The sequence below is a fragment of the Osmia bicornis genome, chromosome 10 (genome assembly GCF_907164935.1).
Source record: "Osmia bicornis bicornis chromosome 10, iOsmBic2.1, whole genome shotgun sequence".
NCBI lineage: Eukaryota > Metazoa > Arthropoda > Insecta > Hymenoptera > Megachilidae > Osmia > Osmia bicornis.
This window is the reverse complement of record NC_060225.1, coordinates 5917503-5940157: the sequence shown is the minus strand read 5'-3', so window position 1 is coordinate 5940157 and position 22655 is coordinate 5917503. Positions and strand designations below refer to the sequence as shown.

The window sequence follows — 22655 nt, the reverse complement described above, 5'->3', positions numbered from 1 at the left end:
ATTCGTTTACGCAGTTGCGTTTACTTCCCCTTCATCTTCGTTCTCCTTCTATCAACATCAACGAGATTCTTTTCTTTAAATCATCGTAAGAGATTTCGAAAATCCGTCTTTGTATACCTAACGTCGATTCCCTCCTCCGGCTCGTACGTAATTTATTACGCACTCGTGTAGATTGCATTGTTAATTTATCGGTGAAAAATTCATTATCTCGTATAGCAACCCCAACGTGACACGCGAGTCGGGTAAAAAAACGAGCCGGTAATTAGTAATAACGCAGAAGACGGTGTCGTCACTTCCAAGAAACACGGGCAGCCATTTTTCTCTAAGATGCTCCTCCACCTCGTCCCTTTACCCGCTCGTATCTCCTATGCTTCGCAACGGAGAGAAGTCAGAGACGGATAGAAGGAACGAGGACAAAGGAGAAAAATTAGATAACCCCGGGGTGCGGGAAGATAAAGGTTGTCGGCCGTTTATTTTAATCAGAAGCAACCGATAGTCGTGGATCACCGAGGAGCGCCATGTTGTCTGCCCGCTTATCGCCACCTCATTGGTCGTCGTGATTGACGTTCGACGAGGAAGAGCAAGCTCGCGCTGACGATGACGATGAAAGAAGCTTGTTCTAGCCTGGTCATGATCGCGATCCAGAATTTTTTCAATGATACCAGTGAACACTCTGTATCGGTTTCCCCATTCCATCAGCTTTTTTTCCCTTTGATTTTTTTTCGATTACTGTTTATTCGTTGTTCGCCAAAGTAGCTTGAGTCTTCGATTAAAATAAATCGTTGCACAACGTTCACCGCGATACATTAAACACTCCTTTTTGACCTGAACGATCGAAATCGCGATAAGCTTTTCACGAGAATGAAAATAAAATTCGTCGAAACGTTTGTGCTGTATTTTTATTTTTTTATTTTTTTATTTTTTTTTTTGCACGGTCGCGTGAAAGCAATTTTTTCCCCCGAAACGTTTTCGAATCGCGGTTTTTGAGATACGACTTTCGGCCCCAAGGGGATGAGGGTTCGAAAAATTCATTTGTCGCGGCAGAATGAAATTTTCAATTTATCCTGCCGCGGATGTGTCGCGCGATTTTCGCCGCTGGATATTTATATTCTCTCTCTGTCCCTTTTTCGCTCTCTTTCCCGGTCGAGCTGGTGAAATTATTACATAATTGTTATTCACACCGGGCGTGGAAAATTAAAGCGGAATATCGCGAGGATAAAGCAGACGCGAGCCGACCGAAGTGGGCCAATAACGAGGCGGTCACTCGTTCGCGGGGGGGCTATCGCTCGTAATTTTCCTATCCGGCAAAACATCATTTTTACCCGGTGAATTGTTTTACCGTGATCCTCAACTCCCCATTTTCTCGAGCTGCAAAGCGACAGCATAAATAACAATCGGTTTATGATCACGTATTCCAAGGCTGCGGTCATTTTTCTAGGTATAAACGATAGAGAAAGGGAACGATCTATAATGATGGCTATAATAGAAAAATTTTCTTTTATCGAATTTGCATAGAATTCTATATACTTGCGTATTGTGTTTCGGAAAAAGAAAAAATGAAAAATTGATTATCAAGGTATCGTGGATAATTGTATATGATTACGTTTGTCCAGGAATGATTGTAGCATTTAATTTAACGTAAATTCTGTGGTTTCAGTATTATTCGAGTCGGTTGGAACGGATCGATCGACCTCGCGTTTTCGCGATAAATCCCGTGGAGAAGCGATAATAGGTTTGCAACTAGCATTTTTCCTGTTCGCGATCGACGTGCATAGCATCAAAGGCGTTTTCCTCACAGGTCGAACCTAATTCTAATTATTATTATCATCGTCGAAGAACAAAGTGCAGGTTCCCTTCCCGTGATCATCGTCATTATCTCCTTATCGTCTCTGGCATCGCATTACCACTCTCGTTTACATCCGATTCATGCCCGTCATTATTCCTCCCGCTGATAAGCATCTTTCTTATCGACTCCTGGTGAATATCGCCCTGGGACACCTACGCATGTATCAGCGAACAATTGAAATATCTCTTCGTTCTTTTTTACGTTCATTATCGCGACTGTATTTGGGAAAGTATTACGTTGACAACCATTTCGATATAAAAATTACTTTTATATCAATTTTTCATTAAAGAACTATTAATCGATACTCCAATAAAAAATTTTCTGACATTTAAATATCACTTTGATCCCCTTTAAATTAGCTCCATTTCGTTTAATCGAAGGGGAATCAAAATTAGTCCCGCCGTTCGAATAGAATTAAGGAGTTGAGAATTCTGAATTAAACATGACGAAAGTTGGAGCTCTGCTATAACAGCTCCTGCTTTCTTCTATTCGGTCGGCTATAGTCACCCTTGGTATACACTCGATAACGACCGACTATAGTCACCTTTAGTGGCGAAAGGGTTAAGGGATGGAAATGTTGTTCGGTCGGTTGCAAACGTTCATCCAACTAGCTTGTATCGTTCGACGAGTGGAAAACTCCATCGCTCCTCTCTCTTTCTCTCTCTCGTTTCTCTCCTGATTCTCTCTTGGAGTCGGTTGTTCTGTTTCTCTGGTTTAGCTGGTACACACGCGCATCGCGACGAGTATCACGGAGCCCGCCGAGCGATTTACATATTCCGGCGTGCGTTTGACCGATAATAATGTTTCGTCCGGTTTTCGACGAATGGCTCCATTACCGGGACCGAAGCATCGTCGAGCTGATTTTTCGTTATTATGCGCTTTGAAAAATCAACCACCCACTCGTACACGCGTACGCGAGTGTGTGTATTGTGTATCGTTGACAATACGATCGGGCGCAACACGGCCGGGCACACGGAATTCCTTTGTGTGATTTAACGTGCACGAACGCGGATCAGGGGACACGAATGTAACTTTTCATAGGAACGGAGGCTATACGAGCCAAGCCATTGATCATCGTTCTGCTAGCCAGGCAAGGGAGACGATCCCCGGGATTTCGCCAGTTTTTTCACGGGATTAAAATCCGTTTAAATGTTTACCGACGTAGCTTTGTATCGGTCTCATCTTTCCATCAGACTACCGATCACCCGGTTAATTCGTTCGATTCGAACAGATCACGGTGTATACGAGTGTTTTCGTACTTTATAGTTCGAGGAACGATTGACTGCTCGCCATTCTTTCGTTTAATAAGTTGCGGGGATGAAAGGTTCGCCGAATTGCCGCGGGATGTTCTCGCGGAAGGAGGGTGTAAGGAAGAGGAATAGCGAGGAACTCGCTCACTTTGGTTAAATATTTAAGTAACAGAGCATTTCACTCCGGAGAGAACGTCGCAGGACCGCGAAGACGTCGAGCAAAGACATTTCGAAGCATCCCTTATCTTTATTCGTGAGATATCTCGCGGTGGCGAAGACAGGGGGAGAGGGTCCAATCGCGGTTTTATTGGCTCTCTTAGAAACTGGCTTAAGTACGTTTCTGTGTCCCGCGGAAATTCAGCGAGCAAGGAAATGCCTTTCGAAAATTCCAACCCCTGCTTTCCAGCTTTTATTCTTGCCGTTCCCTTTTCTTCACCCCCCCACGCCTCTTCCACCAGTCTTTTCTTTACTGAAATTTTCTTCTTTCCTTCGTGGACCAAGCCTCGAAAGACATTTTCCGTGGATAGTAGCGTTAAGTGCATGTACGACGAACTGGTTAATGGACCAAATTTCCTCGTCGCTGTCGAATTAATCGAATCGATGGCACTCGTAGGAATTACGAAACAGTTGTCGTTTGTCGAGGGTCGTCGACGTTTCAAAAATGATATTCCACTCGATGATGGCAGGGAGGGATAATCGAAAAATTAGTAAAGTACCCTCGACTGTTGGCTGACGGTCGTCGAAAAACTCACCCTCCGTTCGAAAAAGAGGGAGAAAGAGAATTCGAGTGTCCTCGAGGCTCGTTCGATACTGCGAAACGTTTTCGTGCCTCGGTGCACGCCTCTCTCGGTGTTTCCATTTCGCACTTTTCGCGAGAGAACCTATCGCGAATCTAAATTGATCCTCTAGCAATCGACCATCGATCCTTTATTTTCGTTACCTGATTTCCCTGTCGCGTTCGATCGTTCAAAAAATAGAGCGAGAAATAAAAAATACTTTGAGAGACGAAAGCGTCGTTTCTCGTGTAATTAATTATCCACTCTATATGCTAATTAGTCGGCTAGTATAGCGGTCTCTGTACCATTGTACCAAACGATAAAAATCGAAGAAAAAGAAAATCTACCCGTTTACGGCCTCGCTGCTCGTTTCTCTTTGTGGTCTCATTAATTGCCGCAAAAATGTGCCTATGCAGACACTCTCCTTCGATGCAAATCCTCGCTAGTGCTGGGGTCGCCGCGCGATCCATAACGCGTCGGGGATGATGTACGCGAGCGAACCGAGCGTAAAAGAAATTATTTACAGGTGTGCAGCGTGTTTATGCAAACACCTAACGCAGCCACGGGCCGCTGTTCGCTGTTTGTCCCGGTCAGTTATACAATATCGTTCAAAAGTCTTCGTATCTATTAAATAGTATGGATATTTGAAGACTTTCCATCGATAGTGTACCTGATGTATCGCAACGGGATCGTTGACACGTCGCTCCTCCTATCTAATAAAGTTCTGCACTCGTACTTTTACGTTATCTCTAATGAAAGAGTCACGGATTAAACGATCGAAGTCGATGAAAAGATACCGACCGGAGGGCGGACTGTATTCGTGGAAAATATTATCGCCGGGGGGGAGGGTAAAATTGATCGAAAGCGCGCTTTATAATCGCGCAATTGCCACAGGTGCGGCTACAATTTCGCGCGTCATAATTATTTGTTATCATTTAATTAATCGTGCCAACGAGCATTTATTTATTTACCGGCCGACAGGACGGACGGTGTGCATCGATCTCGCGGAGTCGTGTAGGCGGCGCACCGCGCCGCTGAAAAGCCGAGAATCACTCGCTATTCAATTAATTGCAATTATGCGACGTCGTCCGCTCTGTCTCTCTCTCTCTCCACTCTCGGTTTCGTTCAACGATTGACTCTGTGTTTCTTGCGTTTAATAATCAGAGAACATGGTACTCGATTCGATGCTTTCTTTTCCTACGGGCATTCGAATTTGCACGAGGCCTGATTTAATAAAGGCGAGGCTCGATTAACCCTGTCGGTAGACGGTCATTGAACTTGAAGAGTAACTAAAAGGAAGCGATAAACAGTAGAAGCTAAACCATGCGATGTTTCTTCGTTTGAAAGCAGTCAGCATAAATCTGTAATATCTGCGTTTATAGTTTTTGCCTGCATCGAGTACATAAGATACACCTCAACAGTTCATTGTCCTCGAAGGGTTGTTAATGTACACGTAATTCAAGGGCGGTTTGTAAGAAGTCAAGTAAAAACCTGGGTGCTTTTTAAAAATGCCCAGTAATCGTTTATTAGAAACACGGTTTTCGCCCCCTTTCGATTTTTCACCTTTCGTTTGTTACTTCCTTCTCGAGTTTACACGAGCATAGTTCACCTGTGCATGTCGAGCACGCCGCGAGTTTCTTGCGCGAAGTAGCATTGTGACGAGGAGGAACGTTCAAAGGGAAGAAGAGGGAAATAGAGACGGGCAAAGCAGCTTGCCACGGCGTACAACGATCGCGGAAGAAGCGAAGGGAAAAAGGGAGAGACAGGAAAGCCGTTACCTCAAATTACACGGCTCGTTTTATTATTTATCACCAGCAATTTCTACTTGCACGAGGTGTCGCATCTCTGAGCACCGATCGAAGCATGATTTGTGCTGCCGCCTCTCGAATTCGTCGTAGATCAATCGACCGGCATAGATCATCCTCGTTCGCAATTTTCGCGTTCGAGCTTTGAAGCGAAGAAAAAATGAAAAAATCCTCCTTGTTTCGTCTTCCTTTTTCTCTTGTAACACTGTCTTTCGTTGCCCGGTTTAATTCCAAAGTCGCGTACGACAAAGCGTTATAGAAAATCGAGTCCGGAAGGGTTGATCGAAAGGTGCGGCGAATAGGGGTCGAGAGAAGCGTATACTCGACCCTTTGGCCCTCCCCGTTCGGAATTGATCCATCGATTTCGCAGTCCGAGTCGGCGTTACTCGCGTATTTCGCATTCAGCCACGGCGATTCTTGCCGATCAACCGCACGCAGCATTCCGAAAGCAAGCCACACATCGATATGCATATACCCTATAGCCGGTCGTGTCTCTGCGAACGCATGCAAATGCCCGCGTATCGATACGAATACGCGTACCATACCATACCATACCATACCATACCGCGCTCTCTACTTTATGTATGTATGTATGTATATATCGCCAGTCCGAGAGAGCGATTTATTACGTTTTTGCGGCGGGCCCGGCCCCGTTCCGCCGCAATATCTTGTGTCGCGGTAATAGAATATCTGAAAATGTCAGGAAGCGTATAAGACGGCTGGGAAGGAAGGTTGTTCGCGTACGAGAAAAGAGCGAAACGACGATGGAAATCGAAGCGGAAAAATTGCGCGTTATCAATTTAGAAACAATCGGGAGAATTTATCCTTTGAACAGAGTACCAAGGTACATTTACGGTCCGAATGTTTCAGGCTTTGAATTCTGCTCCAAAGTGGTAGGCATCGTGAATTTAATATTCCTCGAAGTTATGGTGAAAATTTTAGTAATCGTTCGCGCGAGTATCAACACGCTCGCAATGGTATTCCGCTCGAAGTACGCTCGCGAGGGTCAGAGGACGCGGGCCGACGCGGGCCGACGCGGCGTACCGAGCCGTAAGATATTTATCTGGTACTCGCACGCGCCTCGTAAATTCGCGCGCCGCTGAACTTTTATACTTTGCCTTTAATACACTTTGCCGAAGCGAGAGTTTGCCCTCTTCTAGCTACGCGCTGGCAAAAAGAGTCGAGCACGAAATAATACTTACGACGTCTGAAACGATTCTCGAAGATCCGCGCGACGCGCGGCGGCACTAGCTCCACCGGCTAGGCTCCTCGACGTGTCGCAGCTTTCCTCCTATCGGCGATCGATCCACCCGCGGGGATAAAGCTGTAACCCGGCACCGTTCCGAACCTGCACGCAGCCCTGGCGAAGATGAAAACCAGTCACCGGGGTTGAAATAGAATTTCCTGAAAATCAGATTTACCGTTTCGCGGTGTCCATCGCTTTTCTTCTTTTCTTTCAATTTCTCGCTTTTGTTTATAGCCCACCTTCGGTCAGCTGTATTCTTTCTCTCGGTATTTACTGTTCGTTCCTTGAATTCTCCCCCAAATCCGGAATTTATTTGGAAAATTATCGACGCGTATACGTGTTCCCTTTTTGGGGCGGAAGTACTAGGCGAGAGTTAGAGTTGTACAGGTTATCGATGAACGCGCGTTTGAGCCGTTAAAAAATCGGCTCGCATGGGGGGTTGATAACGAACTAGCCATTAATTACCAGCATCGAAGCTGCTCTTCCAATTAGCTCGAAAACCGGGTTTCCTTTCTCTCCTCGTTCTTCTCTCTTTATCTCTGGCGAACTTGTAATTTATGAATCTAACGAGCGACGAAAAGAAGAATCGCCAACAACGAATCGATTAATTTAATTTTATTTTATTTAGTATACACCGGTGGGTACCCGTTACATTTAACGGGGGTGTGTGTTACAAATTACAGTGTGTGATCGCAATTAATTGAAATTCTTGTCTCGAATCGGAAAGAAAATTGTCGCGATAATCCGGCGACGAAACCGCGACAGACTTACTTTTCAACGCGGTGTATAATCTTCTGTTCGAAGCTTTGCGCGTTGCTTTGTGATCGGCTTTGTGCTTTGTTCCCCCCTGGAAAAAATATTTTTTTCGTTGCTCCCCTTCGTCCCCTCTGCTGTACACCCCGTCGACCAAATCAAATCCGCTTGCACTTTTATAATTCTATCGGTCGATCAAATAATTGAAACGCTTTGATACCTTCTCTTATTTCTTTGCGTCTATCCCTAACAATATCTTGAATTCTCTGCTGGAACGTGTTCGATGAACCAGCAGCATTCGCTTCGTTATCGGATAATTTCGAACACTTGCAAAATCGAATCACGCGAAAAACTGCGGGCGAATCGTAGGAAATTCAGCCCCCCCGAGGCATTTTCGACACGCAGAGAACCTATAACCCTCCGTACCGCGGCTCTAATCCTCCCTAAAATGTATTTTCGACGCAAACTGCCACAAACTCGATAACGATGCGAATTATCCGCGTGATTGTACCCCTCGGCAACGGCGAATTCTCTTGACTACGATGAAAGTGCAATTAACACAGAGTGGCACGATTCTGTGTTATACCAAAACAGGAAAAATACGCTTGAAAATTATTATAAAAATATTTCCATCAAAAGGAAGAGAAAAAGCATAGAACATATACCGTCTCGGTGGGTGAATCGTTCTCTCCGTCTTTCGTTCGTGCTTCGTAACCCTCTTTCGAGTCTCTTGCTCCCTGTTTTTCAACGGAAAACGGTGCTACGTGTTGCTACACCGGCCAAGGGCCGAGAAGGGTGGATTCGGTGCGTGTTTCACACAGTCGTATCGCCTGCGTGTTCTCTACTTCCCGTCTACACTTGTGTTGGTAGATGGGAGACGTTGAGGAGGGTGGGACGCGAGAGGGTGAGTCAGGGTGCCGGGTAGTTGAGGCATTATAGTGCCGCTACAAATCATAGGGCAGACCCCCCGACTGTCCGTGGGTGTGCGTTCGTTCGTGTGGCTTTGTGTGTGCCCCGAGCCGTTTGTGTTAAGGGTGGAACGGTCGGCTGACAGTGGGACGTTACACGCTCTACGTACTGTATATTCCGTTGGTGCAGGCAGGGGTGGCGCACCCCCGAAAACTACCGCCCCACGAGAGGACCCCTTGGGATTGGTGTACACGTCGTTACTACGTGTCCCCTTTCTTTTGCCTCTCTCTTTCTCTTCCTTTTTTCCCTGCGTATATATATATTTGTTTTCTTTCTCAGCTCGGTGCTTGTGCATCGAAGCTTCACGAATTTTCTGACATCATCGAGCCGGACGTTGTTTGAAAGAATCTGTTGAAGATTGAAATTGATCGAGGGTCAAACCGACGCGTCTTTTCCCTGATCCGTTCGCTAATTCGAGATCTCAACGTTTCGATGTCTTATTTACGAGCGAATCATCATTCCTGTTTCCGAGTAGGATCGCGAACCTTGTACTTTCGTACAGATCGAACGATACGCATCGGCGAATTTATGAAACAGCTGACCGTTATCTCTGCGTGTAACAAATTCATACGCGTTCAGGATGGTATTTAACTCCGTGGCGCGGGGAGTTAATTAAACCGAGGTCGCAGGCGTTAATGGATTCGCCGATGCGCTTAATCGTGCAACAATTTAGCGGTACAGAGAGTGGAGGAAAATTTGTTTCGAATGTCTTCGACCTGTTCAGGAATGTTACTGGATAGGGGATGAGAATTGAAAGCCACCCACTGTGTTGGCAGACTTGTGGATTTAGAGAGATCCATCCGATCCCTCACGGTGGCTAGCTAGCTGTTTTAGCAAAACCGACTCGACCGAGGCGAGTTATTAAATTTTTAATGTGTCCAAGTTGGTACAGGGTGGCCGACAAGTCCCGTCCTCTCTTTCTCTCCCCTGGCACACCGATTTTCCCCCCTCGAGGCCACTCGAGTCGACGATTCAACCCCTCTCCGCCGCTGGAAACGAGTATCCGAGTAACGGAGGGTCGACGGTGAGGAACTTGAACGACGAGGGTGAGCGAGAAAGGGGAGCTTTACCGGGAAGACTCTCTTGTGTGTTGTCTGTCGCAATAAATTTATGAATTGTTCCCAATTACACGGAAGCTCGTGGCCAATCGCGTTAACTCCCTCTTCTTCGGCTAACGGAAATTCACCCTCGTCTTTTTTTCTTCTCTCCTGGCCACTTACCGGAGCCACGTAAACGCGTCTTCGAAATTGACGAGCCAGATCAACGGGAAGAAAGGACACGTCCGTTGTCCTATGGAATTTCTATGGTATAGAATCAACGAAAGAAAAGACGACGCGGCACAGTAGAAATAACGAAATTTAGTCAGACGCAAGGACTTTAGCGTAATTATTTGTCGTAAATGAAATTCGGCTCGGATGCTTGCGATACGAGGCTGTCGACACGTTTTTCTCTTGTTCTCGTCTCCCGTTGCACACCGATCTCTGGGTGTTCGACGAATTTTTATCCGACATTATTTCAGATTACAAACACGTGACTCACGTAACTCGATAGACGGGAGATAGTTGGCTGATGACCGTGCGTTCTCATTAAACACTTGACGCGGTGTCAAGTGACACGGCTGTCAAGGATTGTTTGCATGTCGTGTGTCGGTCGCGGAGAACACCTTTCCTGAAAAAATCCCGACTATTTTAACCCGTCGATTGATATATCTCTATCGTCGATCGTCTCGCGAAACTACCCGAAACGTTCTATTTTTTTCAATTGTTCCTTTACACGAGTCGGTGTCGGTGAAAGGGTTAAATCAACGATCGAACGAGAAATTTCATCGAAACGGTCGGGTGTTTATTGTTCCTGCTAATCGAACAAGTAAGCGACAAGGAAATGGAAGCATTATCGGTTCGCGATGGCCTTTCCGTCAGATATTTCGAGCGCTATCCTTCCTCCCACGTAACGATCGCTACTTAGGCGTACGCCTGCCGTCGCGACGCGAAAAATCACGTGTCGGAGGTGTGCGGCGGCGGTTCGCGAAGAATGACGTCAACCGTCAGCAAGAGTGTCGTATAACTGCAGACGAAATTTCATGGAAAGACTGCTGCACATTATTCCCAAGGATCCTCGTTGCTCGCGATTAAACTTGTCCCATTAGAAGTTTTTCTTTCGAATTTTGTTCGATCGACGAAAGGATGAGATTTTTTCGAGAACGCAAAGCGGACGCGCGACGCTTTTAATTGCAGTTTAACGAGCCTTTGATGAAAACGCGGATCGCGCGATGGTTAATCTTCGTTTGGCCAGGCCGGGAAATTTATCGTTCTCTCGACGATGATGGTACAAACCACTGTTAAATAACAATTACAACGGGACGAGGGAAAGCAGCCACCGAAATGCCCGTGTAACGTCAACCGGCGGTAATTTAACTGCCGCCTCCATAAACAATCGTAGCCAGGACCATAATTATTATTGTACAGGTCGGCCAGAGAGAGCACATTGTACGCGCGCCACGCTGCGACAGTTAAATCGCCATCGTTAAATGTCCGGCTTTACGAGTGTCGTTGAATCGACGTTCTCTCTTCGTTATCACAAACTCCTCCTCCCAAACTCCGGCTCTCCTATATCTTTCTCTCTTTACTTCACTCGATTTTTCTCTCTCTCTCTCTCTCTCTCCTTTACTACGTTATCGAACTCGTGCGTCATCCGATGCGTGGGGGACTTCCGGTGACTGTGTCCGAGAATCGCGGAAGCATTCTGCGAACGTGGCTTTAGATTAACCGCGAGTATCGTACGGTCGATCGAAAATCAACCGCGATTTCCGTTCGGCGAGCTCCTCCTCTTCTTCATCGAATCTTGAGACAAGGAACGCAACGTTAGGAAGATGTACCCAACGAATAAGTTTTCGTAATTGCGCGGCTGTTGCAATCGTAATCGATTGTCTTCTCTGTACGCTAATAGTTTATTGCTTCAACGATGCATTTTAGTACACTTTAATTGCTTAACACTCGTCGAACGTCGCTTGTCAACAGACTTACGCATTCTTTTCTTCAACATAAAAGCAAAGCGATTAGAAACGCGACCTCGAGTCCTCGTTTAGGAAAAAGAACCATCTGCGGGAATAGATAATAATCGTTCGTCCTTGGGATTGCGGGAGGGCGACGGTGATGATTTCTTTCGCCTCGAGAAGCGACGCGACCATGCTCGAGGACTTTCCATGAAAATCGCTCGCCCGTTACTTCCGGTTACCTTGAGCGTCACCGCTAGTAATTAGCTTGTCCTACGCGCAATTACATTCCCTCGACCCAGTCTGTCTTTTCTTTTTCACGACTGCTTGCTAATTAAAATTCCTTGCTTTTGTTTCAGGTAAGTGATCGAGCAAGAAAAGAACGATTTTCATTTCCTCCTCGCGCGGCTCCACGGATTCCGAAGAATTTCTCGACTCGTTCAGTTTTTTCCGATTCCTTTGTTCGACCCTTTAGCGACGCAGGCGAGAATCGATACAGAAAATTGGTTTCGATTCGCCCTTCGTTTCCGCGACGAGCCGATCCGCGTTCTATTCGTTGAACAACGGAATCGATGGAGAACGTTCGCGCGTTTCAGAGCTCTCTCCGTGGAACTAGTCGAGCGAGGGTCGAACAAAGAGAAGATTGCATCGAAGGAAAAGATCGGTAGGAGAAGGTAAGAAGGGCCAATGAAGAAGCTTGCGTGGAATCGAAATAAGCGAGGGAAGCACGTGGGTAGTCGGGTAACAATCATAAACAGGCGTGCTTAATTCATTCAACTTTCTAGCACCGCGCCTACCTATCCTACCTCGTTATTTGCCGTGATATTTTCCACGTTCCCCGCGGAAATGTTTGTCATTCGCGTTCCCGTGCAGTTTCTTTATTCAGCTGCCGCGGAATGCGCAATCATTTCATATGTTTACATAGTGTAGGATCGTTAATCTTTGACCGCGCCTCGCGGAACGATCTGTAAATCCAACCTGGAAATCGGTTACGCGGGGGAGTCGCGTAAGTGAAACTTTTATAATTACGTCAATGATGGCTTGAGAACCAGTACAAAGCCGATCTTTCTTTTACAACCACGGATCCATACACGGGTTCACACTTTGATTTTGTAACCTCGACGATCGACGTTCTTTTCGCTGTTCGATCGCTTAGAATTCAAGAAGCTTCCGATCGTCGAATCACGGCGAACGGGTTAACGGTACAGAAACACTGTTAGAGATGGCACACTCCTAGATTGGCTTCTAATTGACCGAGCCAGCTTTTATCTATCGTCGAGATCTCTTCTTCCGGAGTGTCACGCGAGATCGGCGAAATCAGAGCCGTTAGAATCGAGGGCTGGTGTAATAGACAGTCGAGGCGAAAAATTTGATCAATTCAATGCGAAAAACGTGAGTGCAATAATTTTAAATTGATAGTAATATAAAATCGATAAGCACGACAGTGTAGGTACGCGTCGCTTGTGGAGAAAGGGTTAATTTAGGGCTGGGTGGATACAACGAGACTGTTACAATGGCCAATATCGTATCAGTTTATTTAAGAACGATCAACTTGATACAGGGATACAGAATAGAATATAGGAAATGAAATATTATCAAAGGTGTTGCGTGGCTTCGATTGTTACGCGCGAATGATCGATGTTTATGCAATCAGGCGTCGTACGAGTTTTCCAGCGAGCCGATCAGCAGGTTGCTTTCCAGAAACCGTCTTCGATTCGTTCCCAATAGATTTCTAATTTCGTCGAATAAGGTCAGAAAAGGTGTCCACGTCAGTCGGATCGTTTTAGTAGCAGCCGTTCTCCTCCTGCTTCCTCTGGCCACTTTTATTGGCACTTGTACCACGATCCCAAAGGCGACAGGCAGTCTGCGGCCAATTTACTGTTCGCTGATTAATTCTTTCGGTGAACGAACTAAAGGAGTTCCGTTAATCGATTCACCGTTGTCTCTTGTGGATCAGCATCCAAAATTACCACGAACCTTCCTACTTTGTGATATTCTAGAATCTTATTTAGCTCCAAAATAGACTCTACATTGTTCCACTGTTAACCCTTCAAAAAGGTGGAAGCCCAAATTAAGTATAGAAATGATCTAAAATTAATTTACAACTAAATTGAGTTAACAATGACTCGGCCTCGTTGTTCGATGAATAAATAACTCGATGAAAATAGATGTCACCCTATTTGCATCCAGTTCACCGATTGATTCTCAAAACTTTCAGCGCGACCGGAGTCGGTAGCAGCGGGTTTCTAGAAAATAATCACTGTCGAATGTTCGTTAGACTCAACAGTACGCTCTCGTTTTCTCGTTGAATATTATTTTACATCCAGTGGTTGGCTGTTTGTCCGATTGCTCTCCTCGCACGTTCCCCTACCAGCAGCTACCAAGTGCTGTCTCTGGCCTGAAGAACGGTGTTACGTTGTCGACGGCGGCAGGCAGTCTGGCCAGTTTGCTCTTCAGTGGCTAGTCCACCTCTCTTCTCCTTCACTCGTGTTCCTCGCATCCGTTCAGCTCTCGCTTCTCTCTCTCTTTCCTTCTTTCTTCCTCTATCGTCTATTCCCGAGCTCGCGTACCACGATCGTCTCTCTCTCTCTCTCTCTCGATCATTGTCCTTGTCGCGCACCTTTCAGGTACGCGAATCGTACCTGTGCTGCACGCGTGTGCGATCCGTGTCGCTCGTTCCTATCGCGTTTCTCTTGTACTCCTTCAGAGTCCTTTAAAACCGGTACAGTACCGGTAGAAAGCATCGACTCGACACGCCCTTCTTCGTCCTCCGTTTCCTTCCACTTTGCTTTCTCCTCTTCCTGCTCCTACCTGCTCCTCGTTCGTTGGATATCGTCGTTGATTAACCAGAGGAGCATTTCACCACGGTGAAGGGTTAAAACCGCGTTAGTCGCCCGTGCACGGTTCTGCGAACGATCGCGATTCGAAAGGGTACGTTGTCGCGCAAAACATGGACGGATATGTAGGTGAAGGTGTACGATTAGGCAGCTCGCGGGCCGTGGTACGGTTACTAGTCTCGTTGAGCAACCGCGAGTCGATTCTGGAGCGCGTTGGCTGCTCGATTACGCATACCGATTCGCCTTCTCGCATCGATGGTGTATCGTTTTCCACGCGAAATCGAAATCGAAATCGTTCGATTCTTCCTTCTCGATGCTTTATCGGCTGACAAGCAACGATATTACCGATTCTTTTCCTTTTTTTTTTTTGAAGCTCTTTCTCTCCTCGAAAGAATGTAAGTCGAACGACGCGTCATCATCGGGTATTGAAATTCTGTTTGGACAGTTGCGGGGACCAAGGTTATCGCGATTGGAAAACTCCTGGATCATCGGGCCGGGAGCGTTGGTAGGTCGAAAATGACAAAATATTCGGCGCGATCGTAGAGGAAAGAAGAAAGAAAACAGAGGGACGATTTTAGCCGGCGGAAGGTCGATACGCGTCGATATTTTCGGCCGCCGAGGCGAAACCTCGACTGGCTCCTCCGTTTCGTCGATATTCCACGCTCTGCTTGGACTTGCACTGGCCTCTGCATTCGCTTTCCTACCTGTTGCACGTCCGCCAGGCTAGTTTTTCCTCCAGTTTAACTCCTCGGAAGCTGTACTCCGCTTCTCGTCCTCGGGGAGGAATGCAAGCTTCGACTTTCATTTCCATTGTGTTTCGATGAATTTTTAATCGTACGATCTGTGTAATATAACACGTGAATCGTATCAATAATTTGTGAATCCAGAGTCGATGTCAAATCGCAAAATGTTAAAATATTACAAGTGTTTCGTTGCTTATCTCGAAATCAGAATAACAGATTGGGAGTTGAACGCACACCGTGGCGGGAATAAAATTTGATTAATGGAATCGTTCGATTGATACCTCGGAGTATTCGATTTTTTCGTATTTTATACGATTTCGTGGAGGGAAGGTTAAGGCGGTGGTTGCCGAGTGGGAAGAATCGATTGGCCGGCGCATGGAGCACGGAAGTCGGGACAAAGGAGCCGATTCACCAGTGGCGGCCTCCTCCTAATCCTCAGAAAAGCGTCTCGCGTCGCCACCAAGTCGAAGTTTACTTTTCGTGCTCAAACATAACTCCGTGCCTTTCGGAAGTGGGGGGGTTAAACACACATAATCCACCGTTTTCCGTCGTAACTCGTAACTCCCGCTCGTATTTTCTCTCGTTCATCTCTTTTCTTCTTCCTCTCGGCCGGCTCCGTCGCCCCGTGCCAAAGCTCCCTCTGCTCCGTCGATGAACTATTTCTGGTAGCTCTGCACCGCGTTGCATCTCCCGTTGCAACGATGCGTGCACCGAGAGAACTCTCGGATCGACTGCTCCCCTAATAAAATGTTTCGTTAATGGAAATCTTTCTGAGAGTAGATACCGACGAATTCGTTCTCGTTGACGTTTCAACCAGTTCCGCTTTCCAATCGGCGAAGATTCGAACCGTCGAGGTAATCGACCTCCTCCTCCGGGGAAAATATAAGAAAATGGAAGTAACGAACGATTAAGATACCACGATTAATACGTTCGAGTCGAAGAGAGTTGGAGATAGTGGCGGCAAAACAACAGCCGCCTCCATGAATCAATATACACTTCTCTTTTTGACGATGCCCAGCGCGTACTCGGAATAAATCTCGCCATGGGAGCGGCACAAGTCCCTTTTCTCTCCCCGGGACAAACTGGAACGTCTGTTATGTTGATCTCTCGGTTGTTGGAAAAGAACGAGACGGGACGAGAGTGAAACGCTTTGGTGATACTCGCGCGCGACCACCCACTCGCTCCGTTCGCTGACTTCTAGGAAGCCTTGTCGCGCGCTCTTCGAATGAAAAAAAAAAAAAAAAAGAAAAAGAAAAAACGATACTATCTGTACGATTACTCGAACGCAGCGCGAGTAAGAGGAGCGGTGTGCCACTTGTCCCGTTGCTAGTGTGGTGTTACATGAAATCAGGAATTGGAGTAATGATCGATCGCGCGGCGTGCATCGTTCAAAGTTCGATCGATGGATTTTTCCGATGAACCGATCGGGAAGAAAAGCGTGCGAGCGATTCGATGTTCCGCGAACTTGGAGAAACTTTGCGGCGCGGCGAACATAGCGTAGTGCAACGAACGAACACGAACGAGACGAGTGGAACGTAGAAGCGAAGGAGCACGAGAGAGGGCCGCGTCCAGCAGCACGCTCTCGCCATCGTGGAGGGGTTTTGCTGCTGGACCCCAGGCTCCCCGTGGCTCGTATGGCTTATGAGTAACAAAACCAGTCGTCTCTCCACTGGCTGACCAGCAGCCCGTCGTTCGCCTTCTAATCCTCTCGCGATTGTTTTCCCTCGCAACAATCTTCCTCTTCGAAACTGTTCGCGTCGAACTTCCCGTCCGATTTTCGTGAAAACAGAATCCTCGGAACGTTTCATTTACAACGGGCGTGTTTTTAAACGCGCGTGAAAGTCTCGTGCGGGAAACGCGAGCAGAAAACGCGGCAGTGTTGCGAGAACGCATTGTTCAAAAATAGTCGGCTGTGTTTCGGAGCGGCGCGGAGTCCCGCCGGGTTCGCGGCCTCCGCTTCGACGAAAGACTCGAACGATTCGAGGAATTCGAATTAAAGGAGGCCGAGAAGGCGCGCGGGTTCGTTGATTAATGAATCTTGTTACGCGTGCGAATTTAACCGCGTAACGAGGAAGACCGAGAGGGACGAGAGAATATCGTTCGTCTCGTTAGAATTTTTCCTCGATATTCTTGGACGAAGCCGAGTTTCGTTGACCGTACTCTTGGAAAACGTTCAAGCGGGATCTAGGCAGGACTCCGAAGAGGATCAACGATGTCGAATTCGTGTCAAGGCTTCGAGCGATCGTTCGACCGTCGAGACCGTTCCTCCGATCGAATCGCAGTCGACGACGATCAGCAAACGGGATGCACCGAATCGCGTCATCTACGAACGTGCTGCACTTTACGTTCTTAGGTAGAACGTCGAACGAGTGTTGGCGGATTTGATATAGAGACCGAACCGGAAACCATCCTGCCCCGTTGACCCGATTCCGCGGAAAACTCGACTCGCGTAGAACGCGGAAAGTCGGCAAACATGGATCGAAGTTTCAAGAACAACGCGGACTTCAAGATGAATCAGCAGAACTTCAAGCTGAGCGACTTTGGGATCGAGACAAAGTCCATCCACGCGTGTGAACACTCGAAAGCTAAGTACACTCAGATCGGGAGCGTGCAGAAGTCGCGACAGATGCAAATCGGAGCCGGAAGACACGGTACCTCTCCTTTGCAGCTGATCGTCTCTAATCGTTCTCAGTTAACTTCTAATGGTTCCGCGTTAACGTGCAACGTTGTTCAGATGCAGAACGTAACCGGTGATCGATTTCAAGCCTCCAGTCCGAGCAGTTTGACCGGAAACGGTTCGATGTTACAGCCGATCGTTTCCTCGGTACCATCGCCTGGTTACTGGAATCAATACGGAGGACAGGAGAGCGGGGTAAACTCATCAGAATCGTTTTAACTCGTCTAATAATTTCTTTCGCGATTATGCTTGCCGACTCCGTAACGCCAAAGGGTTAAGTTCCGCAATCCTATCGGTCAGGCTTGAATCGCATTGTTTGCGCTTTCCGTACACGTGTCGTAAACTCGTGCGAATTTCGTATTCGCGTTCAGACAGATATGACAGTTTTACGGTTCGTAGGAAAGCCTGGCGGAGACCAAGATCGGTCGATTAGTTCCAGACTGTGTATAGGGACCGGTTTAGTACCTGTACGTGACTATGCGCCGACTCCAGGCTTTTATTGCACGCTGCGCATACCACGTTTCTACTCTGCACTTGCCCCTCGTTTATTTGCAGACAACTGTAACTGTGCCCGGTTACCCTGAGGGACGATCGGATGATGCTTCTTCAATTTCTGACTCTTTCGAGGGGTAATTTGGCTCGTCCAATTCTTCGAACCCCTGCCTTTAACCCCTTCGGAAGTTAGCGAATCGGTATCGGAAGTAAAAGATACGTTTTCTTCGGTAAGCACGGATTGATTGTAAAATAATTCAGCAGGAAGTGGTTCTCTAGTCGGAGCTTTTAGCCTCGACCTAACCTCAAGTGGTGCGGCTCGTATCTAATGTTTGTCCCTCCACGTGGAGTCGTATTCACGGCGCGTTTCGCTCGCACAGCTAATTAGTATGTGCCGTGGTGGCACGTATTAGGCAGCAGTCACACTTGCATACGAAAAGCACGCGCGTGCACCGAGAGCTGCTATCGTTTGAAAAAAGAGCTTCGTGGAATTTAATCCCTCGATCCGTACCGTGTCCTATCAATCGTCTCCAGCAGCGGAAGGGTTAACAGTGGTACACCGATAATCGCGAATCGTTCGAGGACAATTATATCAATTAGCCGGCGGGATCGTTACGGATGCCTTTGATTCTTCAACGCGTTTCTCTCTCCTCGCGATTTATATCCGTCGAGATAGTTTCTTTCTCGATCTCGATCTTTCTCGTAAATCCGCGTCGAACCGCGAATCGAAAACTAACGATGGATTTATCGCTCGGTGATTCGCGGAACGTTGAAATCGCGGACGGATTCCGGGAAAAAATTAGAGGCTTCCGAAATATACTCGGGAGCGTATAATTGCGGGCGTTCGAAAGGTGCGGCGTAAAAATAACCCGTTAAAGTTCGAGTGTCGTTGAGTGTTCGGCTAATCAGGCGAGGGTTGAAACGAGTCTCGACACTCGACGATTGCGGTAATAACTCGGAGACGAAGAGAAAAAAGAATAAAATATTCCGGATCGGGTGTGGTGCACGTCCCACACGAATAGAGTCTTGCCTGTCTCTCGCCTTTCTATCCTCTGTCCGCGTTATTCCAACATTAATATCTCTCGATTCTTTAAAGTCGTTCAATTGCTGATTTTATGAATCGAAAAGGAGATCGGTAATTATCAACGATAAGCATTTATTAACCCTTTCACAATCCGGTGTACCGTTGATCGTGCAATAGTTGCAAATCGATCGTTAAAACTTGAATAGCTGTGAAGAATCGTTTTGCGAAAAGTATGAAAGAGAATTCGCGATGCGAAAGAATAAACTTGAACGCTTCGTTACCGCGGGTTACAATTACGAAACCTTTTTTCCACGAAGCCGAGGAACGTAGAAAAACGGTGTATCTGCTCCGGTGAAAAATGTAGGCTACCCTATTCTCTGCACCGCTCGAAATGACAGAAAAGTATCTTCTTACGAGGCGAGAGTAGCTACCGGTGCTCGTTGCGCCCGATGATCCTTGGGTCGCGAGAATTGCGTTCGTCCAACCGCGATTTCTTGCTCCGACTCCGAACGGACGAGGCTTAATTGCCCGTTAAATGCGAACAAATATCGTCGACGGTCACTCGGACATCGTCTGTTCGTTTTTCTTGCGTAGCCAGACCGAGAATAGATTTTCGGTCCGTTGAAATCTGCGGTCGGTGCGTTAAAAGGTATAAAGGAAAATAGAAAGGAATCGGGCATGTCTGGAGGGAATCGCTTTATTTTTCAGGAAAATCTTTCCCCTTTTGGGATTCTTGAAAAGGGACGACTACTCCCTTGACCGTTCGAACGCGATAACCGATCGTTCGGTATTCCGCTCGCGCGGTGACAAGAGAGGAAAGTTCCTCGGCGTATATCGACGAGCGGAACTGCATGCCTCTTGTAATTCTGCACGGTCGTCGTCTTTTATGCAGACTTAAATCACATTCTCGAAGAATGAGTCGACCCTTCGAGAAGAGAAACCAGCACGGTTCGCGTTCAATTTCGATTCTACCGGGTGATTCGCGTAAAATCTTGCCCGATCGAGGGGAGGAGGTCTCTTCTCTTCAGACTTCTCGATCTGCCATCGATTTGATCCTTTTGCGGGTACGCTGACTTTACATGGCTCTCGGTCGCATTCTGATCCAGTGAGTCAATGCTGGAAGCCGAGAAAGAAATTCTCTCGCGTTTACGTCTCGCTACTTGTTTTTTTTATTACCGACCAGGGAAAAACCGCGGTCCGTTTTTAAGTCGGCGTCAGGAGATTTACTGCGAAATTGATTCGACCGGAACAGGAGTCGCGCGCGATGGCGAATGCAGTGTTTTCGTGCCAAGCGAGCCACTGATTTAGCATCCGCACGAAATTTCCTCTGCCCCGAGCTAGGCTTACCATTAGTTCGACGCATTGTAACCCACATTCTCCGTAGACCGAATACAACGTAACGTAGATTAGAATTGTCTAGGATATAGCGTACCAAATGACTCGAGATTTTTTTCAAAGGCTATAAAAATTAATACATCAGGTGACGTGCTTTCGTCGTTTTAATGAAATTATAGTTTGACGCAGTCGCGACAAAAATACTGAAGGACATTTTTTATAATTCTTTCTTCTGGATTTCTAATGAAAATCACTAGTATGAATTGCTTATAAGTTTTAGACGCGTTGACCGATCTCGATGAAGTTTTCAGCATGCATATAGCTTTGATCTATAAAATGTATGTTTTTAATTTTCATTACAAGTCCCCTGAAAAAAAGAATTATAAAAAGTGTCTTTCAGTATTTCACCATAAAACTCATCATCTAGTGTATTAATTTTTATAGCTTCATAAAAAATGTCGAGTCATTTGGTCCAATTTTAAATATGAACGGCAATGTAGATCACGCGTTCCGTGGCTCCAGCAGATTTTCCATAAACCAGTACCTCGTCCCGCATCCCGACGTAACGATATCGAGATTTTCTATCATTTCGTCGGATAATATCCGTGTAGACTCTAGTTTGCTAGACTCTAGTTAGCTTTTGGAATATTTTCAGTATCGGTATCTTGGAAAACTCGTCTCTTGATCTATCTAGAAAATTGTCCCTTCTTTAAGTATCAATCGAACAGAGCGGGGACACAAAGCGAGAAGACGCGTGTTAACGGTGGAGTGAACGCGTCCCTCGTTAAAAACCGATCACGTAGTTCGTATCAACCGACTAATTGTTGATTATGCAGCCGTTTGTCTTGGCTCTCGCTATATACGCGATGACGATACGCCTAATAAATAATGTAGAGACGCGGTGGATCTCTAGTCTCTTTTCACGTGCTGGTCTGCTAGTCGAGGCACCCATTCGGAATTACATATGCACACCTGCGCTGTGTGTTTGAACGTTGTAAACCGACGTACACCTTACGCAGACGGTTGTATTGGTACCGTTGCCACCGGATCCTCCATCCCGTGTAAACGGCCTTAAGCCTCTTACGTCAGGTTTCCACGAGTGGGTACGCCTGATAATTACCAATTAGGGGGGGAGAGGGGTGCCAATTAAAACGAGAAGCTTTCGATCCTCCATCTCTCTCTTTCGCTACCACCACCACCGAAGATTTACTCATCGCGATGAATTCCAGGTCTCCAGACTCGTGTTTGCACTACGTATCACCGTCGACACCGCTTCTTTGTTTAACCACGGACTCGGGGAAATTTACTTGGAAGCCAAGTTTAGTCATCCGCCACCGCGTACACGTACGCAATAATTTAACCGCGAGCTTAGCTTGTAATTGCGCGATATGTATATACCTGTTTCCCGTTCGATATACACGCGTCTCGTCGATCATTCGCTAGAGGTGTAAAATAAGAGGGCGATTCGTAAACTTTGTCACCGGCTGTCAGCAAAACACACGATCGGATGTCGGATAGAATATCGTCCACTAATGAAATCTCAAATATTAGGTGGCATCGTATCTCGTGTTTTGCAAAACTTTTCCCCCTCCTCGTCGTCTCCTCTACAGTTTGCATCGTTGTTTCTTGCCGCGATACGATAAAAGCGATTCCGCGAAATCGAAGCCGTGGAACGGGAGAACAGATACCGTCAAAACGGCAAGGGGACTAAAGTTCGATCGTTCGACCTCGAATCCTTAAACGTCTCGTCAACGAAGCAACCAGTTAATTCGTTCGTTTACTTTCTTATTAATTATGCAAAACGAGGAAGCGAGTAGTAGAGGATGAAAAGGGAGGTAAAATTGAAGGTGGAGGAGGTTGTTTCAATTTCTATTCGTCGCATAGCCGTTTCGAAATGGCACACAACCGGA

At 46.7% G+C, this 22655-nt stretch overlaps 1 protein-coding gene across 13 annotated transcripts in view; it reads left to right on the top strand.

The window, feature by feature from the left end:
- Positions 1–22655, top strand: part of LOC114880380 (transcription factor 12) — an 86373-nt gene that overhangs the window by 46787 nt on the left and 16931 nt on the right. The window contains exon 1 of one of the 13 annotated variants that reach the window (XM_029196332.2): positions 16881–18089. The exons of the other annotated variants lie outside the window; for them this stretch is intronic. Within the exon in view, the coding sequence (XP_029052165.2) occupies positions 17691–18089 (399 nt within the window). The 5' untranslated portion in view covers positions 16881–17690. Of the gene's footprint in view, positions 1–16880; positions 18090–22655 lie in introns of those variants that run through there. 13 annotated transcript variants of the gene reach the window in all.